The sequence below is a fragment of the Haemorhous mexicanus genome, chromosome 4 (assembly GCF_027477595.1).
Source record: "Haemorhous mexicanus isolate bHaeMex1 chromosome 4, bHaeMex1.pri, whole genome shotgun sequence".
Lineage (NCBI taxonomy): Eukaryota > Metazoa > Chordata > Aves > Passeriformes > Fringillidae > Haemorhous > Haemorhous mexicanus.
In genome coordinates, this window is record NC_082344.1 from 20,384,619 (window position 1) to 20,403,867 (window position 19,249).

Consider the following 19,249-nt stretch of genomic DNA (forward strand, 5'->3'; position numbering starts at 1 on the left):
TCACACCGACACCTTGAAATGCAATACACATGCACATCCTCCTGGCCAGCCTCCAGCAGGACTGAACTCCAGCAACCAAGGGCCTTGGGGAGGGGGGTACAGGGGGCAAACAGCTCCCAGTGCTACCTCAGCTGCACGCGATAGCTGATCTCTGCAGCAGTTCTGCAGTGAGCCCCTCGCTGGCTGCGATCCTTCCTTCCAAGACATCGCCCCTGACTGCCTGCTCGCCAACCCTCGAAAGCAATGATGTCACTCCACTGCTGCTGAGGCTTGGGAGCAAAGAGCTGCATGGTCCTGCAAAAGGGCAAATGGCAGCATGGGGCAACAGCTGAGGAAGGAGCAGCAGAAGAAGGTGACAGAATTTGTATAAGAATTTGTTTAATTTCTAAAATAATTTCTCACACCTCAGAAGAACATGACAATTTAGCCCTTTCACTTAGATTTCTCAGTTCAGCAGAGCTTTTAAAACAGCACTAATATCCATCCTCTTTCTCCCCTCCACACAAAGTTTTTGTCCTTTGCATGATAACAGTTTCTCCCCACCCATCCCAAGTGCCCTAGCACCTTACTATCCCTCGCTGTGTATCTGTCTCAGACAGGTGTTTCCCCTTCCAGTGCTTTCAGCTGACATATTAGGACATCCAGCCTCCTCTTTGCCCTCTTACCCTGAGTATTTCCATGCTCTGCTTCAACAGGGGTATGTGCAATGCAAAACAAAACTGGCTATATAATGCAGCAGGTAAAAAGGCAAATGCAGGCTGCAGGGCACCACCATGAAGTAGCAATGCAGCCCTTGCACCAGGACAGTGCATTGTAGAGCTTCACTTCATTCCATCAGAACCTCTGAAATCAAGGACTCAAGCTTCTGCACAGATAAAGATTGATCACCTTGCTTTGCTCCCTTTCTTCTCCCTCCCTCCTCCCACATAGACAAAATGCAAAAACTCTCTTTCCTGATGTTCTGCCAAACAGGCAACTCAGAGCATCACAGGTCTAATTCCCTCAGCGTTCTCACTCAATTCTGCTCAGAGGCACAGCAATGATCTTGTCTCATCCCACCTCATTCCTGCATTCATGGGCTATTATGTAGAGGAGACAGTATCCGCAGGCCAGCTACAAACAACTGAATAAAGGAGTAAATAAATCATTCGTGGAATGTTGGCATCTGCATTGTTTAATGCCTTTTGTTTTGGTGCGCTCTTTTGCCCCTGCACACAGAGCCCCCCTGACTCCTCAGAAGCCACGGCTTCAGCAGCACAGCAGAGCACAGCACAGAGCAGACCTACCTTTGCGGAAACTAAAGCACCGCTTAATTCTCCTGTAAGTAGTTTTGGGAATGAAGGGAGCTGCTGCTAAGGCACCTGGGCTGCGGACTCCAGCATTCCTGTCTTCAGGCATCATACAGGCCAGAGCCACCACGTCCCTCCAAAGCTCTCCTTTACCAGCAGCATCCAGACAAAACAACAAGATTTCTCATCGCTACTGACTGCTGAGGAGTTTTCGTAATAGTGTGTTTTCCTCTGGAGCTAGGAGATTTGTGGTCTTCTAGATCTTGGGTAGGGCTTGAAACGATTTTGACGCTCTCTTCCCTGCTTCAGTTTTGCTTTCGGGAACAATTTCCTTCCATCTATTTCCTTTAGTTCCTTTTATTTCCTGCAGTGAGACAACTGCCTATTATGCAATGTCACAACAAAAGAGTTTCAGCAAAAAGATCTATCTTCCATTCAAACAGAAGTGCCTGCACAGATGGACGGGAGAAAGACCTTTTCCTCCCGGCTGAACAGGAGGCTGAGTGGCAGAGACTCTAATTCCACAGCAGAAGCTCAGCACTGTGCGGCGTGCAAGGGGAAAGAGAAGAACAATAATACCAAAAAGGCCACGGAAGAATCCTTCAGGATACAACACTCCTCGCTGGCACCCTTTATTTCTGCAACCGAGAAGCAAAAATAACAGTCCCTTCACCCAAAAGGCTCTTTGTCCATACCAGTTTCCTCTCAAAAGTCCTTTTATACGGCCAGCTCCTGGTGTGATGCTCTCACGGGCTTCTCGCTTGTTTTACTGCCTTCCAACTACCAGCAGCTCTCCCGGGAGAGGCGCGTCAGATGCGGCAGCGGCGCATCCTTGCCGGCAGGATCCCGGGAGCCGCTGAGGAATCCGTGCCTGCAGCCAGGGATGCTCTGGCGGCAGGGCTGGCGGCAGGGCTGGCAGCAGGGTTTGCAGCAGGGCTGGCAGCAGGGCTGCGCTGCTCCCGCCTGCGTGCAGCAGGTGCGGGGAGGACGCGGCGCGGCAGCCGCAGCGCAGGTTTGTGCCTCCTCGGGTGACTTTGAGTTGACTTCAGGCTGTGCCTGTCATGTGCGGCGGCTGGGAGAGCGAGCAGGCTGCGCCTGGCTCCTGCAGGAGGTGCCAGACCTTACACTACTGCCCCTGCTAAAATGCTCATGGCTCCTTCTTCTCGCCTCCTCCCTCCCCGCTTACTTGCAGGCTCTGTAAAAAATTGCCTTTTTAATCTAATCAGGAAGGGAATTTCATGTGCAAACAGGCATTATATGCCCTGCCTCATTTACATTTCTTTTCCCTTTCAGATTTTTCTTTCCACAGTCACCTTCTTCTTCTGGTGCAAAACAACCTGTTTCTGATGAGCTTAGCAGATTCCCACCTGCCCCCCTCCCACCTTCTCCTTCCAGCACAGGTTAACAAATAACAATTTAATGATAAGGTTAATTATTTACAGAGCTCCTCGCTCTGGTACCAGGAGTCTTCTCCTGCTGCCAGACAAACTTTAAATATTAGTGGCTCAGCAAGGCTTGTACACATCCGCTGCTCACACACACAGAGCTTACTTACAATCCTTAAAAGAACCAGAAAATTCACATGTTACTCGAAGTGCCACTTGACTTGTGTGACACCAGGCTATTGAGGTTTACCATTAAGAACTGAAATTCAGGAAGCTAATATAAAATGAGTGTTTTGATTAATTAGCTGTCTGAAATAATGTTGTGTTGCAAGTAATTACTTGTTAGTGGCTAGTCGTCGTCATGTGACTGCAACTTTTTTGTATCTTTTTTAATATGTAAAACCATTTTTAACTTCAGCAGGTACAGATCATAAAGGCAGGCTCTTAAGACATCTTAAGTCAGAAGTGCCTGTCTTAAGAAGAGTCAGACTATGGCAGCAGCTGTAGCAACATTCACATAGCAAGGATAATAAAAATATGAGTGTGTCTGGTCATTCGTAATTACAGAACAGTTAACAGAATTTATTTATACTTGTTAAGATAGCTCTGACTATCAAGCAGTGAATAAAATGGAGGACATGTTGGAAACTCCGTTCTTAACAGTGACACATCCCAGGATACTGCCTTTGCCTTGTTATCACAGTCAAACCTTCTCCATGAACACTACACTCTAAACTATGTTCCAGCTATTTTTGCATTTTCCAGGGAGTTAACTGCTTGCTTCCCAATACAAACAGCCCTAAATCAATATACTTGCTCAAGAAACCCAAAAAGAAGAATAAGAACATACTTGGAAGTGTTTTAACTGCAAATGAATTGAGAAGGTAATTCAAGGATTGCACTCCTCTAGTTTCATGCAAATCAGCAAGTAAAATCCTCATCGAGGTGCCTCCCTCAGTAACTGGCATTAAACATTCCTGCAACAATGATGATGTCCTGAGATTGTCTTGGTGGCTGGAAGGATTCCCAGCTGCAAATCACAAATAGCTCTTGCCCTATAAAAGCAAATGAGGAGCTGGTGAAGAAAGCAGAGGGTCAGGACTTGAGAGATTTGGTTTCTATTTGTAGCCCTGTTCATTGACTTGGGCTAGAATTTAGTTTCACCTAATGGCAGCTCCCTGCCTGTGACATGTGGAGACACCTCCACTTGCAGGAGTACAGCAAGGCTGCCTCTCCCTATTATCTGCCACAGAAAGATACTGTGCTGCAGGAAGCCAAGTGCAAAAACCCACAAAGATGCTCTGTGAAAAATCCACTTCTGCTAAGCCTCCACATTTATTACTGCCACAGCAGCTTAAGCTGCTACTGGACTGGAGTAGGAGAATGCTGAGGAGCTCAACACAAGGCCAGCTTTCTGCAGAGAAAGCTGGGGATGGGTAATCTTTGTGCTATATAAAAAACCAGGCTTCTTACCTAGCCTAATTACAGAAGACTGTTCTACTCATACCTTCCCTTTCCCAAACCAAGTCCATATACCTGTAGCAGTTCATGCCTTTTAAGATAAACCTTTCACTTTGTGAGTTTTGGGGTTTCTTGGTATGTTGTTTTCCTTTTTTTTAAGCATTCAAAGACCTACATTCCCAGATTCAGGACTGTGCCAACTTATTTAACGTAAAGGCCCAGATGCCAGTGACATGACTGCTTTGCACCATCTTTTCAAGGCACGTTTTCCCAGGAGAAACCAAGGAGAAGGCAGTCATGTTTCAGAGATGCCAGGCAGGCCCTAGCTGGCCAAGTCTTTCAGTGCAGCCCACCAGTGAGGCCAAGAACACTCCTAAACACTGTGAGACCTGAATAAAGCACAAAGGAAGATGAGTGACTTAAAAGAAAAGTTTTCTTTAAAATTTCCATTAGTCTCTCCCTCCTCCCTCCTGTGTTCTACCCAGCAGTTAAGAGAAAGCAGCCAGCAATAAGAGTTTTCAGTGATAGCTGCACTTCTTGATCATTAAACAGCACAGACAGTCCTGCTCTCCTGACTTTTTTCCAGCAATCTGCAGACAACAATAATCATTTGCTGCAACAGAGGTGTAGGAAAATATTTCTGTCCTCAGTTAGAGATTTGAGAACTCCAAGGAACAGACAGATTAACATACAGACATTTTGTGCAAGAGTATTAATCATACTCATATTATAATATAGATATTTGTCGCCTTGATTTTTTAAGATTTTCTAAGCTTTCTGATGTTGACACTTGTAGCAAACTTTCTCACACACTCTCTGTAAATAACTCATTGTTTTGCATTCTTTTATGGAAGAGGAGAAATTTGATGGACTGTTAGTTTGTCCAGTGTCATTGGAGAGGTGGCACTGTCACCCCCCAATCCACTGTCACTTTTAGAAAACTCTAAATGCTGGAGTCAGGAAATAAACTTCCCTTTTTCTTCTTCACCTTGAGAGCAGTGGTGTGCACTTGTGTTCTTTCGTGTCCTCTAGTGACAGATATTATCACCAGAATAGTAATGATGGAAATTAGTACAATAATTTGCAGCCCATTCAACATAAGAGAGTTTTTAAAAAAGACAACTAGACTCCCCACGATAAATTTTGGTCCAGTACTACTGAAATCACTGGAGATGACAATCAAATTCCCACACTGTTTGTGCTAATATTCTGAGGCTTTGTATAATACTATTACTGCTCTTAGCTGTCACTGGCAGGAGAACTGCTAACAGCTTTTCCAACAGGCATTTAAGAAACACCATGGATGGTTTTTTCAGCTGGTGACCAAAAGAATTACCTTGCAGGAAAGCTGATTTCATACAAGACCAATCTTCTTTAAAACTTCCCCGCACACTATCATGTGCTATCCTCACCAAGGGAAGTGGTTCCAGACAGTTCAAAGTCTTTTAATTGAGCCCTCTGCATGGAAACATGTTTACTCCACTTTTCTGGAAAGATCTAGACCATCCTCCTCTTTATTTCAAAGCCCTGGCTGCGACTCAGAGATAACAGAAGAGCCCCGTGAGTCTTTGTGCATCTGTGAGCACTGCATGTTCCCTCGGTGACTCACCTCCTCCAAAGGGTGCCCATATAACCCTGCGGATGGATTTCACCCAATCCTCCATGTCATTCTGCGTGCTCGCCATGAGGAGGTAGGTCTCATGATTAGCTGTCATCCGCTCCCGGTCTCCTCCTGCAAGACAAGAGAATTGCACTTAGGAACCCTTTTGCTTTTGCTCCCGTGCCCAGCCAAGCTCCTGCCAGTCTGGCTGCTGGAAGCACCAGCAGCGGCTCCAGAGCAAGCAGACATGGATACTGTGCAGTGCAGTGCTTGCTGACAGACATGGCATGAAAAGAAGGTCCTGTAAGTACATTCCCCATGAGACACTGAGAAGCTGTCATGCTTCCAAAAGGAAATGAGAGGATAAATGTCATCAGTAAACAAAAACAGCCCCATGCTGTTCCAAGAACCACAGGGGCCTGCACTAATCTGTAACTTGATACACGCACTGGAAATTTTGAAGCAGTTACTGTACCACCATGGAGAGAATAAATGCAGAGACTGATAAGGGTGCTTTGAACAAGTGGGGATGACTCCATTCTTATTTTCAGGAACACACTGTGCCACTTTCAGGGCAATAACACTTGATACACCCAAGTGCTGCTGTGAGACTCCGTAAGGAGAAGGCAGACGACACGGTACAACCCGCTGCCTTGGACAGCTCTGATGAGGATTAGATTAAAAGGGAACACACTGCCTTTTTATCCTTTCTGTAAAGAATGGGCCCGCACTAAGAAGGTCAAAACCAGAGCCTGGCTTGCCACAGCTCCATGTTTTCAGACCTGTAGCACTGTTTCATCTCCATTCTAAAAGGTACCTAGTGCAAGGGCACTGAGGATTCAAACCACCTTTCCAGCACTGCAGAATGCCAAGCCCTTCCAGAAAAAGAGTGGCATTTTAATGCCCTTTCACTGAGCCAAGGGCATACACAAGTACTTCACACACAAATGCAATGCACCTAGAAATCCTGTCAGTCCTGTATTCACATCTTTCCAGCTTCTTACATTCCCATTTTTTATCCTAGTAATATCTAAAGTAAATATCTCTGCTCATTACAGCAGGAATACTGCTCCTGGAAGAGTGCCATGCTTAGTGCTGGGCATTCAAACAGGTAGGATTTTAAAGAGAAATTTCTTAAGGACTAGAATATCCTGGCCCAAGTATTCTGTATTAATCTAGTCCTGTAGACCACGCTTTACAGAACTAGGACACACACTGTAAAAGGGACTTAACTGAAACTTCATGAATGCAAAAGCCAGACATTGGCAGATTCTACTGAAAATTTATTCTTAAGGATTGCATCATTATTCAAACTTAAATTTTAACTTGGAGGTAAACAGAGATTCTAGATTTCTACAGCCAAAACTCAGCCATTCATACACCCTTATGCTCCCCAAATGCATCAAAACAAACAATACAACAACCTGAACTACAGTACATTTTAGAACATACCACAGTTTAAAAGTCTAAAGTACACTAGGGTTTTTTTCTAAGATATAGTAAGGATGAACTTACGTTAAGTGTCAATACGAGAGAAATATCAAGATTAATTTTTTCAAAATCTTTTCAGTGACTAGCCCAAGGTCAGGACAAAATATGGGTCTTCTGTGCTATGTTCCATCCTTTTTACCACAGAGAATGAGGGTATAGAGACAGGGAAGCATCAGAATTCCAGACCTTAACATTCCACATCAACCCTGCCCTGCAGAAAACACAGTCAGGCCCTGGAACTTGCTCCCCATTTTTACCTTTTACGTATTAATTTTGACCAGAAAAAGGACAGATGCCTCATTCAAGGACAAAAAGGAGACATGATACTATCTTCAGTTTACTTCAACAGGCCTATTTTACACATCATCTATATAGTTCTCACCCTAAAAAAACCCAAAAAATAAGGATAGAATTATAAAACCTCATTATATTCTTACAGCTATTAAATATAACAGTAATAAATACAGCATAGAGAAAAATAATGCACCACAATTGAATCCTTTCTGTGGCTTATAAAACCTAAAGAAATGATTTATCTTATCATATTGCACTGTAGCTTCTTTTCATTTCAGTGGACTAGGATCTTGCAAGGTGCCATACAAAAAAAGAAAAACAAACAAAAAATACGCATGAACATAATATATATCACATCCAGCAATAAAAAAAAAAAAGTGGCAATGTGGTTTTTTTTTCTCACTAAAGAGACAAGAAAAAATAGGACGTGATGGTCCTCTCAGGTGCTGCCAGATTGATCCATATTCTTTTAATAGCCTGCATATTTAAATTCAACAGATTATGTAATACTTGCTTAGTAGATGATGTAGTATTTACCAAGTTACCATGTTATGACAAATTGGAGGGTGTTCTCCAGACAGAGTGGATTAATCCCAGAAGTCTGGCTAGCTTATTTACAGTGTGAATTCCAGAGCAGTACTTTAGCTCAGGTAAACACCCACTGAGCCAACACACAATCAGCCTGATTTTGCAGAGAAGGAAAGCATAATGTTTGGTTACATTTCCTTGCTATGAGAAAGTGAAGCTTTCCTAACAGAAAGAGCTTCATCATTTTATAGCAATTTTGGATCTTCTTTGTAATTTATATCCCTTTCTTCAACACACAATATTGGATCTTGCAGGGTTCTCCTACTTGTGTGTTAGTGTAGGTATTATTAACTGAAGCCTCATTAAAAGATTTTTTTGTGACACAATAGCACTTGGATTTGTGTTTTACTGCAAATATTATTTTTAGTGAGGCTATATTTTAAATGCAAAATTTACAAGATGAGACAAGAAGAAATGACCATTATTTGGAAAAGAAATAATCTCAGATAAGAAATAAAAGAAAAACAAAAATAGAATTAGGACCTTCCTGAATCTTCAGTAGGTCTGCAGGACACTTGTGAAAGACATTTTTTGGAATATCCACTTCCACTTTTTTTTCCTTTTAATACTTTTGTTATGATTACAATGAAGCATGAGGAGATCACAATCTCCAAAAATAAGACATCTATTCATACCACAGATATCAGCATTAAGAACATCAACTTGAAAATGGTGCTCAGCATGAAGTCACATTGCAGATATGAATCCATACTCTTTTCCATGTGCAAGCCCTACCCTATTTTACCTATATTTTTTTCTAGCTTCAGATTATGCCTTCTCAGTTTTCCGTGCCTGCATTCACAGTCCAAGAAATGCCTGAGCCTGTGTGATGTGGCCTGGATGTGAGCAGCTAACTCAAGGGGCTGGAATATGAACTCCACTTCTTCCCCATCTCTTCTCCTTTGTTACTTTGCAGGTGCCACAGGAGTTGGAAGGAGCAGAACCCAGACCCCCTGACCAAAGAAGCTGACTGTGGCATGTCTGAGATGAAAAGCTGCTGTTTGCACTGCTGATGTGTACATGCTGTACATTCCAGCCTCTGGAAACGGCCAAAAGTAATTGGATCTACACTGTTTGGAGTCTCAGAATGACAATGTACCATCACATAATGATACTCCTGTGGCTCTAACCAGACCCTAATCCGCTTTATTTCCTTGGCAGCAGCAGAAAGGAACTCTTATTCATTAAAGGGATCTATCCATAACACCCATGTGGGCAGCCAGTGCTCTGTCCTGCTGCTCAGGGGCTCGCCGACCCACAGACTGGTGCTGCTGGTACCCCCAGTACCAGCAAGAGATTTTAAGAACTCTTGCCAGCATCCAGAAAAAAAAACAAACAAACTCCACAATCCCAAACTACAATTAAAATACAGAGAAGCCAATTGCTGCAGCGATCCACTGAGCAGGGGAAAAGAGAGGGACCCGGCTGTGCTGGCGATGCAGCACCACAGCTCCCACTTCAAGAGGCACTGGGAGCAGGGACTGCATTTAAGGGGGGACAGCTCCATAACGTGCCAGGCTCCACAGCTCTGCAGCTCCTATAGCCTGTCCATTAATGGAGAAGGCACAGACATTCTGGCATTCAGTCCTGAAAGGTGTTTTTACTACTCTGTAGACTCTTCCTGTCTAAGCCAACACCTTTCCTTTACCTGGATGTACCCGGGCTGAACTCTGCACCAAGTATTGCCTTTGTCCTTTTAAAGGGATCTTGGATTTCCTGTGAACAGTGGTTCCAGCATTTCTTGAGAATGGAATGTGAAAGGATTAAATTCATACCAACTATTTAAGAGAGAATTTTCTCCCAGGAGGAACATCAAAAAAACTAGGATTAATCCGATTTTTTTCTGAGCTGAGAATGTCATGGCCAACTTCACAAGAACATGTTCATTCTAAACAAAAAAGTAAAATAAAATTGGGGACCAATTTCAAAGTGAAACAGTTTCCTACTCCCTTGTGCATTTCTCTTAGCCACAGTTTCTGAAACCCATACTCTCTTCAGCTTGGGAACTGAATGAATATGAAAGGCAGACTGGCCTTACAAGAGAACTCATAAGTTTTCTCCAGAAACATCCTCCTGCTTGGATGCTTTATATTTGTCTCCTCAGGAAAAAGTAAATAGTAAAATTTTAGCCTTCTAATGTTTCAGATGAATACACTAAATGCACCTCCATATGGGATTCAAACAGAAACTCCTGTTTCTCCACCACCTCCCAGCATACTCTTCTCTGTTCAGGTGGATAGTAAGACTGTGTGACTTATCATTTCTGATCAGGACTCCAGTTAGTCTTTCTTCACAAGCGAAACACCAATAATTGTGATAAAATTCACAGCTCTTCCACTACACTTTGTGTTCCTAAATTATCCCCTTGGCTGCAAAGGAACTGCACACTAACTGACATACTTAATCCATGTCTCTAGAAAAACCCACCTGGATTTCCTTCATTAACTTTCCTTTTAAAGCATTTGTATTCAGACATTTTAATCCAAAGCAGAACTCATCTCTGCAAATTTTGGAGACAGAATATCAGAGAATAAGATGAACAACCTTATTCTCCTTTTTTTCTAATGAAACTCCTTGTTCAAGAAAAAAACACAGAAATTTTTGGTTACCCTACTTTGATAGTAAAAGCACTGCTGCTTTAAGCATAGGTCTGACTTGACACACTGATGTGCTGCAGTTCAAAACCACATGTTTGTCAAATCTGGAAACTATGGGTCCATCCATCCTCAAGTGACACAAGGAACTCCATCATAGCTGTTAAACTTTAGTGAAATGTAAGAACTATTCTGCTGGCCACTCCTGTTGATGAACCCTGTGCACCTTGAGTGTGATGAAAATCACACATGACTTCTTTCAAGGATGATTTGGGCTCCTGCATTGAGCTGACAATTTATCCTTCAAACTGCCATGGAACTGGTAGATGAGTTTAAACACTAAAATGTTCCAACTGGGACAGTGGAAAAACCTAACAGCAAAAAGCTTGCTTGAAGCATAGGCTGAGCAAAGACAAATGAAGGAGCTAAGCTGCAGAATGCTATTGTATTTTAATGAGATTTGAATGCCTTCTTGGGTTCAGGATTCATTGAGAACTTTTCTTCATAGCAAGTGACGATCTGTGTTGAAGGCTGAGCAACTGCTGCATTTCAAAAGACCAGCTTAAAAACAAAAAGAGACAAAGCTACTTGAAACTTGCTCTCTGTGTTTGGGAGTTCTGTGTTTTTGTTTGTTTACTTAGAATTCTAAAAAGCTTCTTTAATCTGCACATGCCTGGTAATTGGTCCTGTTCTTCCTGACTGTGTAAAACTTGACCAAGAATTTACAGCCTTCCGTCTTAGTTCATCTGAAAATGAAGAAAGGAGTTCTTTGCCTAAGATCAAGTCACTGTCCTCTTTTTTTTTTCACTACAAAAAAGAAAGTCTGGACAACCAAGTTCTTAACAACCATGCAAAAACTCACGTCATCAGAAGAATACTACACAGTTGCATTACCTCTACAAACTACAATTCCAATTAGAATTTCCCAGGACTGCCCTGTTCTATCTGCTCTAATTGTTTGGCTCAAAGTTGCTTAGTCATCTAAAGGACAAAGATCTGCCTGGAGAAACACTTGTGCTTTAAGCGACTGATGCCACCACCACTGAGAAATCTCAGCTTTGAAATACTGAGCTATCAAAATCACCATTTTTTACTAGCAAACCACATCAGGTGCCCTATTAAATTTCTCTCTTCACAAAGAATTAACACGTTTTCCTAGAAAGGGAATCAAGTAACTGTGAACAAGTCAGTAATGAGGATACTGCTTTTTAAATACTTCAGTACAAATATAATTTTCTCTTGCTGGTATCCAGCCAATCTTTTGCATTAATACTCTGCAACAGCAGTGCTCTAAACTATGGGTGTATTTTTTTGAAGGGGGCATATTATTTTTTCAACATAAAAGCTGAAGCCTAATTTAAGTGCTAAGTGGCAAAAGATTGCTAACACAAGTACATTCCCTGGTGGGCATTGTGCTCTAGCACAATTCCCCCACTTGCAGAATGCCTGGAAGACAGCAGGGCTTTTTCAACAGAATGAGCTGTTTTCATGAAGCACTGAACCAGCTGCTGTCAGATATGTGAACTCAGGCTCAGGAAATTAATTCCTCATGTGTAACACAATGAACACTCTGTACAGGTAGGTCTCTCCTGTGCTGCAGGGCTGTAACGGCGGCACCATCAGTCTGTCAGAGTAAGTTCACTGTTTTGCACAATAAAAGCATAAAAGCAATGCCATATTTAAGCATTTTGTGTTTGCATAGCTGTAATTACTGCTTAAATACCTGAGCAAAGAGCTGTGATGCTTGCTCATCAGCAGTTATAATTGTGTGATAAAGAGATCATTAATGGGGAAAAGAGACATGAATTCAAATCCTCCCTCGCCCAATGTAAGAGCTCCAATTTTTTCAGAGCCCTTTAATCTTTTCAGGCATGTCTCATTCTTTCCCCCGGTTTTGCTGCCCTTCCTTTATTCCTAATTTGAACTTCTGCTATGCTTCAAACAGATTTCACAATCCTCCACCTCATCCTCAGCCACAGATCCCAAGTGTTACCTATTTTATAGAGTCTGTTAGTCCTACCCTTCCCTGTCTCTAAGATGTTGGTGCCAACACAGCTCACTTCTGTATCTTGCCCTTTCCCAGTGCCATTATCACTTGGAAAAAATCTCATCTCTCTTCTTGCTCAGGGCACACCACACTGAACAGTGTGTTTACAGGTTTTAATAGAAGTCCATCAATCTGTGTGGACCCCATCACAGCTTTGCACTTTACCAGCCCCTGAGCACACATTGCCTCTTGCAATGGAATTTCATGTGGGCTTTTTTTTTTTTAATGATAGAAAGATGGGAAAAGCATAAATAAACAAAAGCCAAGAGACTGGCCATAAAAAATCCACTCCTCTATATCCTTCATTACTACTAGGACTTGAGACTTATAAAATACTGATTCAGTTAGTAAAAAAAACCAAAACATTGTATGCCACATTTGTCAGTATAAATGTACAGTTCTGTTACAGTGACCTATTTCCAAAACGTAAACCATAAAGAGCTTTCCTCTGAAATTTTGAGTTAAAGAAAATAAAAATAAAGCAGAGTTTTGCCTAATACCACAAACCATTAAAAACCTACTGTTGCTTTTTTAGTTAAAACTTGTACACACAAAATATATCAAATTGTCAGTGCTTGTTTCCTGGGGACAGAGCAAGAGAGATTTATTTTCTGAACAACAGCTTTGATCCTATCAGACAACAGAACTTGTTTGAGACCTCCTAGAATGAACAGCAGAGAAAGAAGAACATGAGTTTTTCAATGACCCATGAAGGGAGGAGTTTGAGGGTCACATAATGACAAACATCACAAGTGCAAGAAATGTGGACAACTTCACCGTTACCTGTTGTAACTATTTTATTCTAAGAGAAAAGCATAATTTCAAATTACTACAGCAACTTATTTTCTCTGCCCCACATGACACATCTTGAAGATAAATTACTGTCTTTTGAGAGTAAGAATCTTCTTTGACGTTTCTCAAGTTGGACACCAAAATGAGCATTATGTTATTTGAAATCTGGCTGACCTCCAAGCTGATTTTAGGGGAAGTCTCTGCAAACATATGCTTCTAAGGAAAGAGGGGGGAAAGTCCCATGCATTTGCTGGTGTAGTCATAGCCAAACATGTAAAAAATGCTTTAAAAAAATTTGACTGTTCGGACTCTGTTTTGGGAAAAAACAAGATCCTGGAGCTTTTGCTGTTGGGGAAATGACTGCCCTGCACGACCAAATTCTTTCTTTGCTCTTCAGCCTCTCATCATGAATTGCACTGAAGTGCAAACACTCAACCTGAAATGGATTTTTCTGAAAGGTCAGGTCCACAGCACATATTTGTATGGCATTTGATCTAGCAGGAAATTAAAACTTCTGATGATTTTAAGAAAGGAAGGATCAATACCCGAATGGAAGTCCTCAAGTGTAAATTCACCCAGGGGCTGGCAGGACCTACCTATATACACACTGGCATGTGAACTTCAGGCTGCAAAGCCAGCACGTCAGGATGTCAGAGCAAGGTTGTTCTCAGAGACTAACAAGAACAACATTCAAAGCACATGCTCACTTCAGCTCTCAGCATTTACTCATTAAGCTCTCCAGCTCTCAGCATCCATTCATTAAGCTCTCTGTTCCTCATGAATATGGAATGTCCTGAGCCTTCAGCAGGTAAAAATCGAGATGCTCTCTTACCAGTCTAAGCATGCTCTTGTGTGCACAACACAAGGTGGGGAATTAACTCAGTACAAAACAGCTAAATTCATGTGGTATTTCTTCACAGAGTTCAGCCAAAAGAGCTTCCATCAGGAGACAGCCATCCACTATCCCAGGACAGTGAACTGTGCCTAAGCTGTAACTTGAGACACTCTTTAAAACTCTGTTTCATACAGTGGCCTACTCACAAGTAGAGTGATCTGCCCCAAACACAGAAAACATTGCATGCCTTCTAATTTTGCAGGTAATTATTTTATAAACAGACAGAAAAAATAATGTCTTTCCAGAAGCTTCCAAGAAAAAGTTTCTTTCCTCCATCAGGAACTGACCATACTCCTCCCTGCTTCTGGGCACGGTGCTTTCCAGTCTGCACTGAGTTAGACCCAAACACACAAACACTTAATTTCCCCAGAGAGCAGCCAGTCCTTTTAGCTCATTCAAATTTGATCCCAGATAAAAATAACAGTTCTTTGTAGCACAGATACAAAAGCAAAATGATGCAAATATCCTAAATGAGCAACTATATATTATGCATACATGTAACTTTATTGAAGCATCACTTATTTAATAATGCAAATTCATGTTTTAGCAGTTCAGTAAATAAATCAAGAATAAGTTATTCAATAAAGCATGTGGGCTAATTGGCATATGCCAAAAACAATTACCTAATAGAGTGTTAGGTCTCAGCATAAGACAACCTTGCTTATCTAAAGTAGCAAGAGATTTTAGTCATCAGCTCAGGACACTTGTTCCATAGCTCATCTAAAATCAGCCATCTCCAGAAACACTGTGCCTCTCAGCACTATTTTGGGATATCAATTCAATATTGACTCAAACAAAAGTGAGCTGCTTAATGAATTATCAGCTCAACTCTCCAGTCCTTTAGACATTTCCATCTCTGAAATGTCAGATTCAAGCACAGCTTTCATGTGGAAAGAGCCATCAAACACCAGTTATCTGCAAAGCACAAACAGAGCTTAGTGTTCTGTACATCTCCATACCTTGCAATAGAGCAGGATGAACAGAAACATCATTTCAGCCTTGTTCTGCTATATTTATGACAAAGACATGTCCATAATATGGTCTGGATTTCCCCTCTCAGTAATGAGCACAGAATAATCCCAGAGTGAATTTACTACTAATCTGGGTAGGTCTATACCTTTGCCTTGACAGCTGGAGCCCATATACCACGGAGTGGTTTTTTCACATAAAAATCACTTGGGTCTCATTTCTGGCAGAGTGCACTAACAGAGAGTGCTTGAAAAAGAAATCCAATGTATTTCAAAGTATTCTTTTTTAAAGGACATCATACAGTGAGTACCTACAAACCATTTACTTGTTAAGAAATATCAGTAAATCTATGAAGTAATCTGTGATTAAGCAGAAGAAATTATTCAAGATGCTTGATTTTTCTGGTAGGAAAGAAACAAGGACTTCTTATAGTGAAGTCATGACTGCAAGACAAACCTGAGAGGTTACCAACAGGCATTTCTGATTTTGGTACACAATTATTGGCAAATTTCTGTGCATCAGTCAAGATATTTCAAGTCTGATAATGGGAAAGGCAACAAAAAATCCATCACTGACAATCTGGACGACAACAATGCACTAACCAACAAAGCCACAGAGTCAGCAGACATTAGCTAATACTGAAGAGACAGCATCTATCCTCTAGATAATCACTGCCCTCTCATGAAACACAGAGCCTTAATCCAGAGAAAGTTTTAAGTTTAGGATAAGGACCTAATGATGACATACAAATACCTATGACTGACAAAACAGGAGACAGGAATTTAACTACCATCAGCTCTGCTTTGAAAATTTGACTGTCCATAACCACCATGTGCACTGTAAACTGAGGCCACTCTACAGAAGCTGCTACAACTTTATGGTGTCCTCACAGAACAATAGAAGAGAATGCTAATATGAGCTAGGAGTTAGACAAAGAGATTTCACTGAAGTTTAACAAGATTCTCTAGCTATGTTAGAATCTACAAAACTGCTGAGTGCCAAGTAATGGCAGATTCTTTAAAATTCTGCCTTATGCACAGACTGAGTTTAAACATTAAAAAGAAAGGTAATTGATGCACTGACAGGTTACCATTCACTGAGGATGTTATTTCCATATGGAGGGTTTGGAATATTGTTAAGTGTACTGAGCACGGACATAGCAAGCAATTGTTCCTAAACCATACAGCATATTTGGCAGAAGATATTTTAAAAGAACAAGAACCAAAAAAAGTATGTTAAGATATAAGTCAATAAGAGAGAAATATTTGTCAGTGAGATTACCAAATGCATCACCAAGATTCAACACCTACTCAAAATATAGAGAGAACTGTAGGATCTCATATCATGTTGTACATGAAAGTTGCCAAATCCTGAGGGATTTTATGGAAAGGTGACTCTGGTATCTTAGAAAGACTCTCAGTATCAGTGGCACAGCTACTACTGGCAATTATCACAAAGTCTGGGTGAGAGCCAGCTCTTGTAAGGTTTCCCACATTAAGTTCTCTGACAGGGACACAGACTCTGATGGTTATCCCAGCTGAACTGCTGAGTCCCTCTGGAGTGTAGCCAGACACTCAGCATGGAGAGAGAGAGGGAGGCTGCCCTAAAAGCAGGGTGTTTTTAGGTGGCACAGCCCCACTAAAGGCACAGCTCCACTCCCAAAAGCTGAGCAGAAATCCCAGGTAAGCCTGACACAGCACTTTATTTCTTCAAGTATTTTATGGTACAGCCAGCAGCTGCCAGGCAAAGAGAAGCTCCCCGTCACACTGCAAGTAGAGTTGCTTCTCCCACACGCCACAGAACCTCCTCAAATTGTGAGGTCAGTCTATCAGACACAAAGCAATTAGCCCCCAGCTCAAAACCACCTTCCCACTGCAGTTTCCTCTCCAAAAATGAGACATTTAGTTTGCTGCTGTTTTATGCAATCACAAAGAGCTGAATTCCAATTCTAATTCTACCTTGCCCAAAGGCAACAACAGACGTACAGCAGCCTTAGAACAGCCTTAGTCTGTAGGAATGGCTGTGGATTGGGGGTCTCCTTGTTTGTACACAGACATGGAGTGCAACCAGTCTCATCAAACCCTTCTCTGAAGGGCTGCTCAGCCAGTGCTGGGGGATACAGAAGTGCTCTCCTAGGTACCAGCATCTGCTAAGGTTTTCAAAATGAAAAAGGAAGAAGAGCAAAGGAAAATACTTGGAAGAGGATGCTTAGATGAGACCCAACCATGTGTTGGTGCCTGCACTGCAAATTTCACTTCCTTTCAAAGAATTCCTCTTCAAAACATCTCTGTGATCCTTTGCAAACATACTTCCCCCATCACTTTCCAAACTGTCAAGAAAGTAAATTGGATACAAAGTCACTTTGAATGTTCAAGGATTTCAGCAAATTCCCTGGAACTCTGTGTTGCCTCCTGTGATTATTCTACTGTAAAACCACTTATTGATCACAAGCTGAACAGGAATACACTTTCCACCACACATGCTACATTTTGAAGTTGAAAGCACAAAACTCACAGGAGAACCTCTTATTCCATAATAAAATCTTACAAAAATAAAACTCAAGTTGATTATGCCTAATCAAACAGGGAAAGAGACTAAAACTTACTACAGCTTAATTTCTGCAGATTGACAGGTGGTCACATCTAGTTAATCTCATCATGTTCCTTACATATTAAATACATCAGCCAATGCCCAGCATTGTAAATTACTCTGTGACTACATAGCACTGAAAGGGAGAAAGATCCTTATCCTTGGCAGCCAAGTCGTTTGGGATTTTTTTTTTTTGAGCAGAAAAGAGTTGTTTGAAATGAATGGCATGAAAACTGAGCGGAACGACCAAAGGACACCCTGCTAAAAACGACAAAAAGCCACATCTCTCCACCTGGAGCTGCTACAGTACCCACAGATGGAGAAATAAGTGACATGACTAAGGGAAGAAGTAACTCAGGTTAAAAATCCCCACCTGGGAAGCAGGGTCCATAATAAGAACCAGGCTGTAATGAGAGTGGTGCTGGCTGTGGCCAGGCTGCCAAGCCACACCTGAGTGAGCCAAGCGAAACTTCACCTGGGTACACCCATGTGGCACTTCAGGGACAACACTTCAGGAAAAGTCATTCCTGTACTCAGGCTCTGAGAAATGCTGCACTCACCTGTTGTAGGATGGAGCTCTTGCCTGAGTCTGCTGTAGCAGGGGAGTGCATTTTCTGCTGTAATTTCTCTCTTTAGAGCCTCTGACTAGACTCACTTCTCATGCAGAATCACTCCCAGTGAATTAGGGTTTAGCCCTTGGATAGAGACTGAGTGTGGAAATGGCCCTTTCGACATTCAGATTCATCTGGTCTCTAACTGATATGCACAGAGTAAATAAAGTTCATTTACATAAAAGAACATGATGATTTCTCCTCTAATGAAGGATTAACTATCAATGCCATGAAAGGCATCTGGCAGCAGTAATCCATGAGCCTTCCTTCTTAGGGGCCTGGACTACTTACAGAAATAACTTCTGTTCCAGCTGGGAGGACACTGACAGATCAACAAATGGATTAACACAGTCCCAAAGGCTCACAGATTCAGTCCTGTGCCCCAGTGACCAGGTTGTCCTTTTCCCCAGTACTCAGCTGCTGCAGTAGTTATGCTGTGTAGGCCTGAATTGCCATGTGAATATTCCAATAATCAGGCACAGGATAGAAGAGCAAAACCTGTTTTCCACAATCACAGAGCTCTTCGCTACTTACACAGGAATCTGGGGAAGTTGTGTCATTTTCCTGACCTTCAGATACTCTAAATGGGGACAAATACTTCTGCCTTACTCTGCTTTTACTCTGGCATAAAACACTATTTAAAT

The 19,249-nt window shown here is 41.9% G+C and overlaps 1 protein-coding gene across 9 annotated transcripts in view; it reads right to left on the minus strand.

Moving 5' to 3' along the window:
- The window catches only part of ARHGAP24 (Rho GTPase activating protein 24), a 189,457-nt gene that overhangs the window by 24,865 nt on the left and 145,343 nt on the right, over positions 1–19,249 (minus strand). For 8 of the 9 annotated variants that reach the window (XM_059844015.1, XM_059844016.1, XM_059844014.1 and 5 more), the window contains one exon: positions 5,745–5,867. In XM_059844015.1, coding sequence (XP_059699998.1) covers positions 5,745–5,867 — 123 coding nt within the window. Of the gene's footprint in view, positions 1–1,286; positions 2,136–5,744; positions 5,868–19,249 lie in introns of those variants that run through there. The other variant, XM_059844024.1, reaches the window with a different exon arrangement.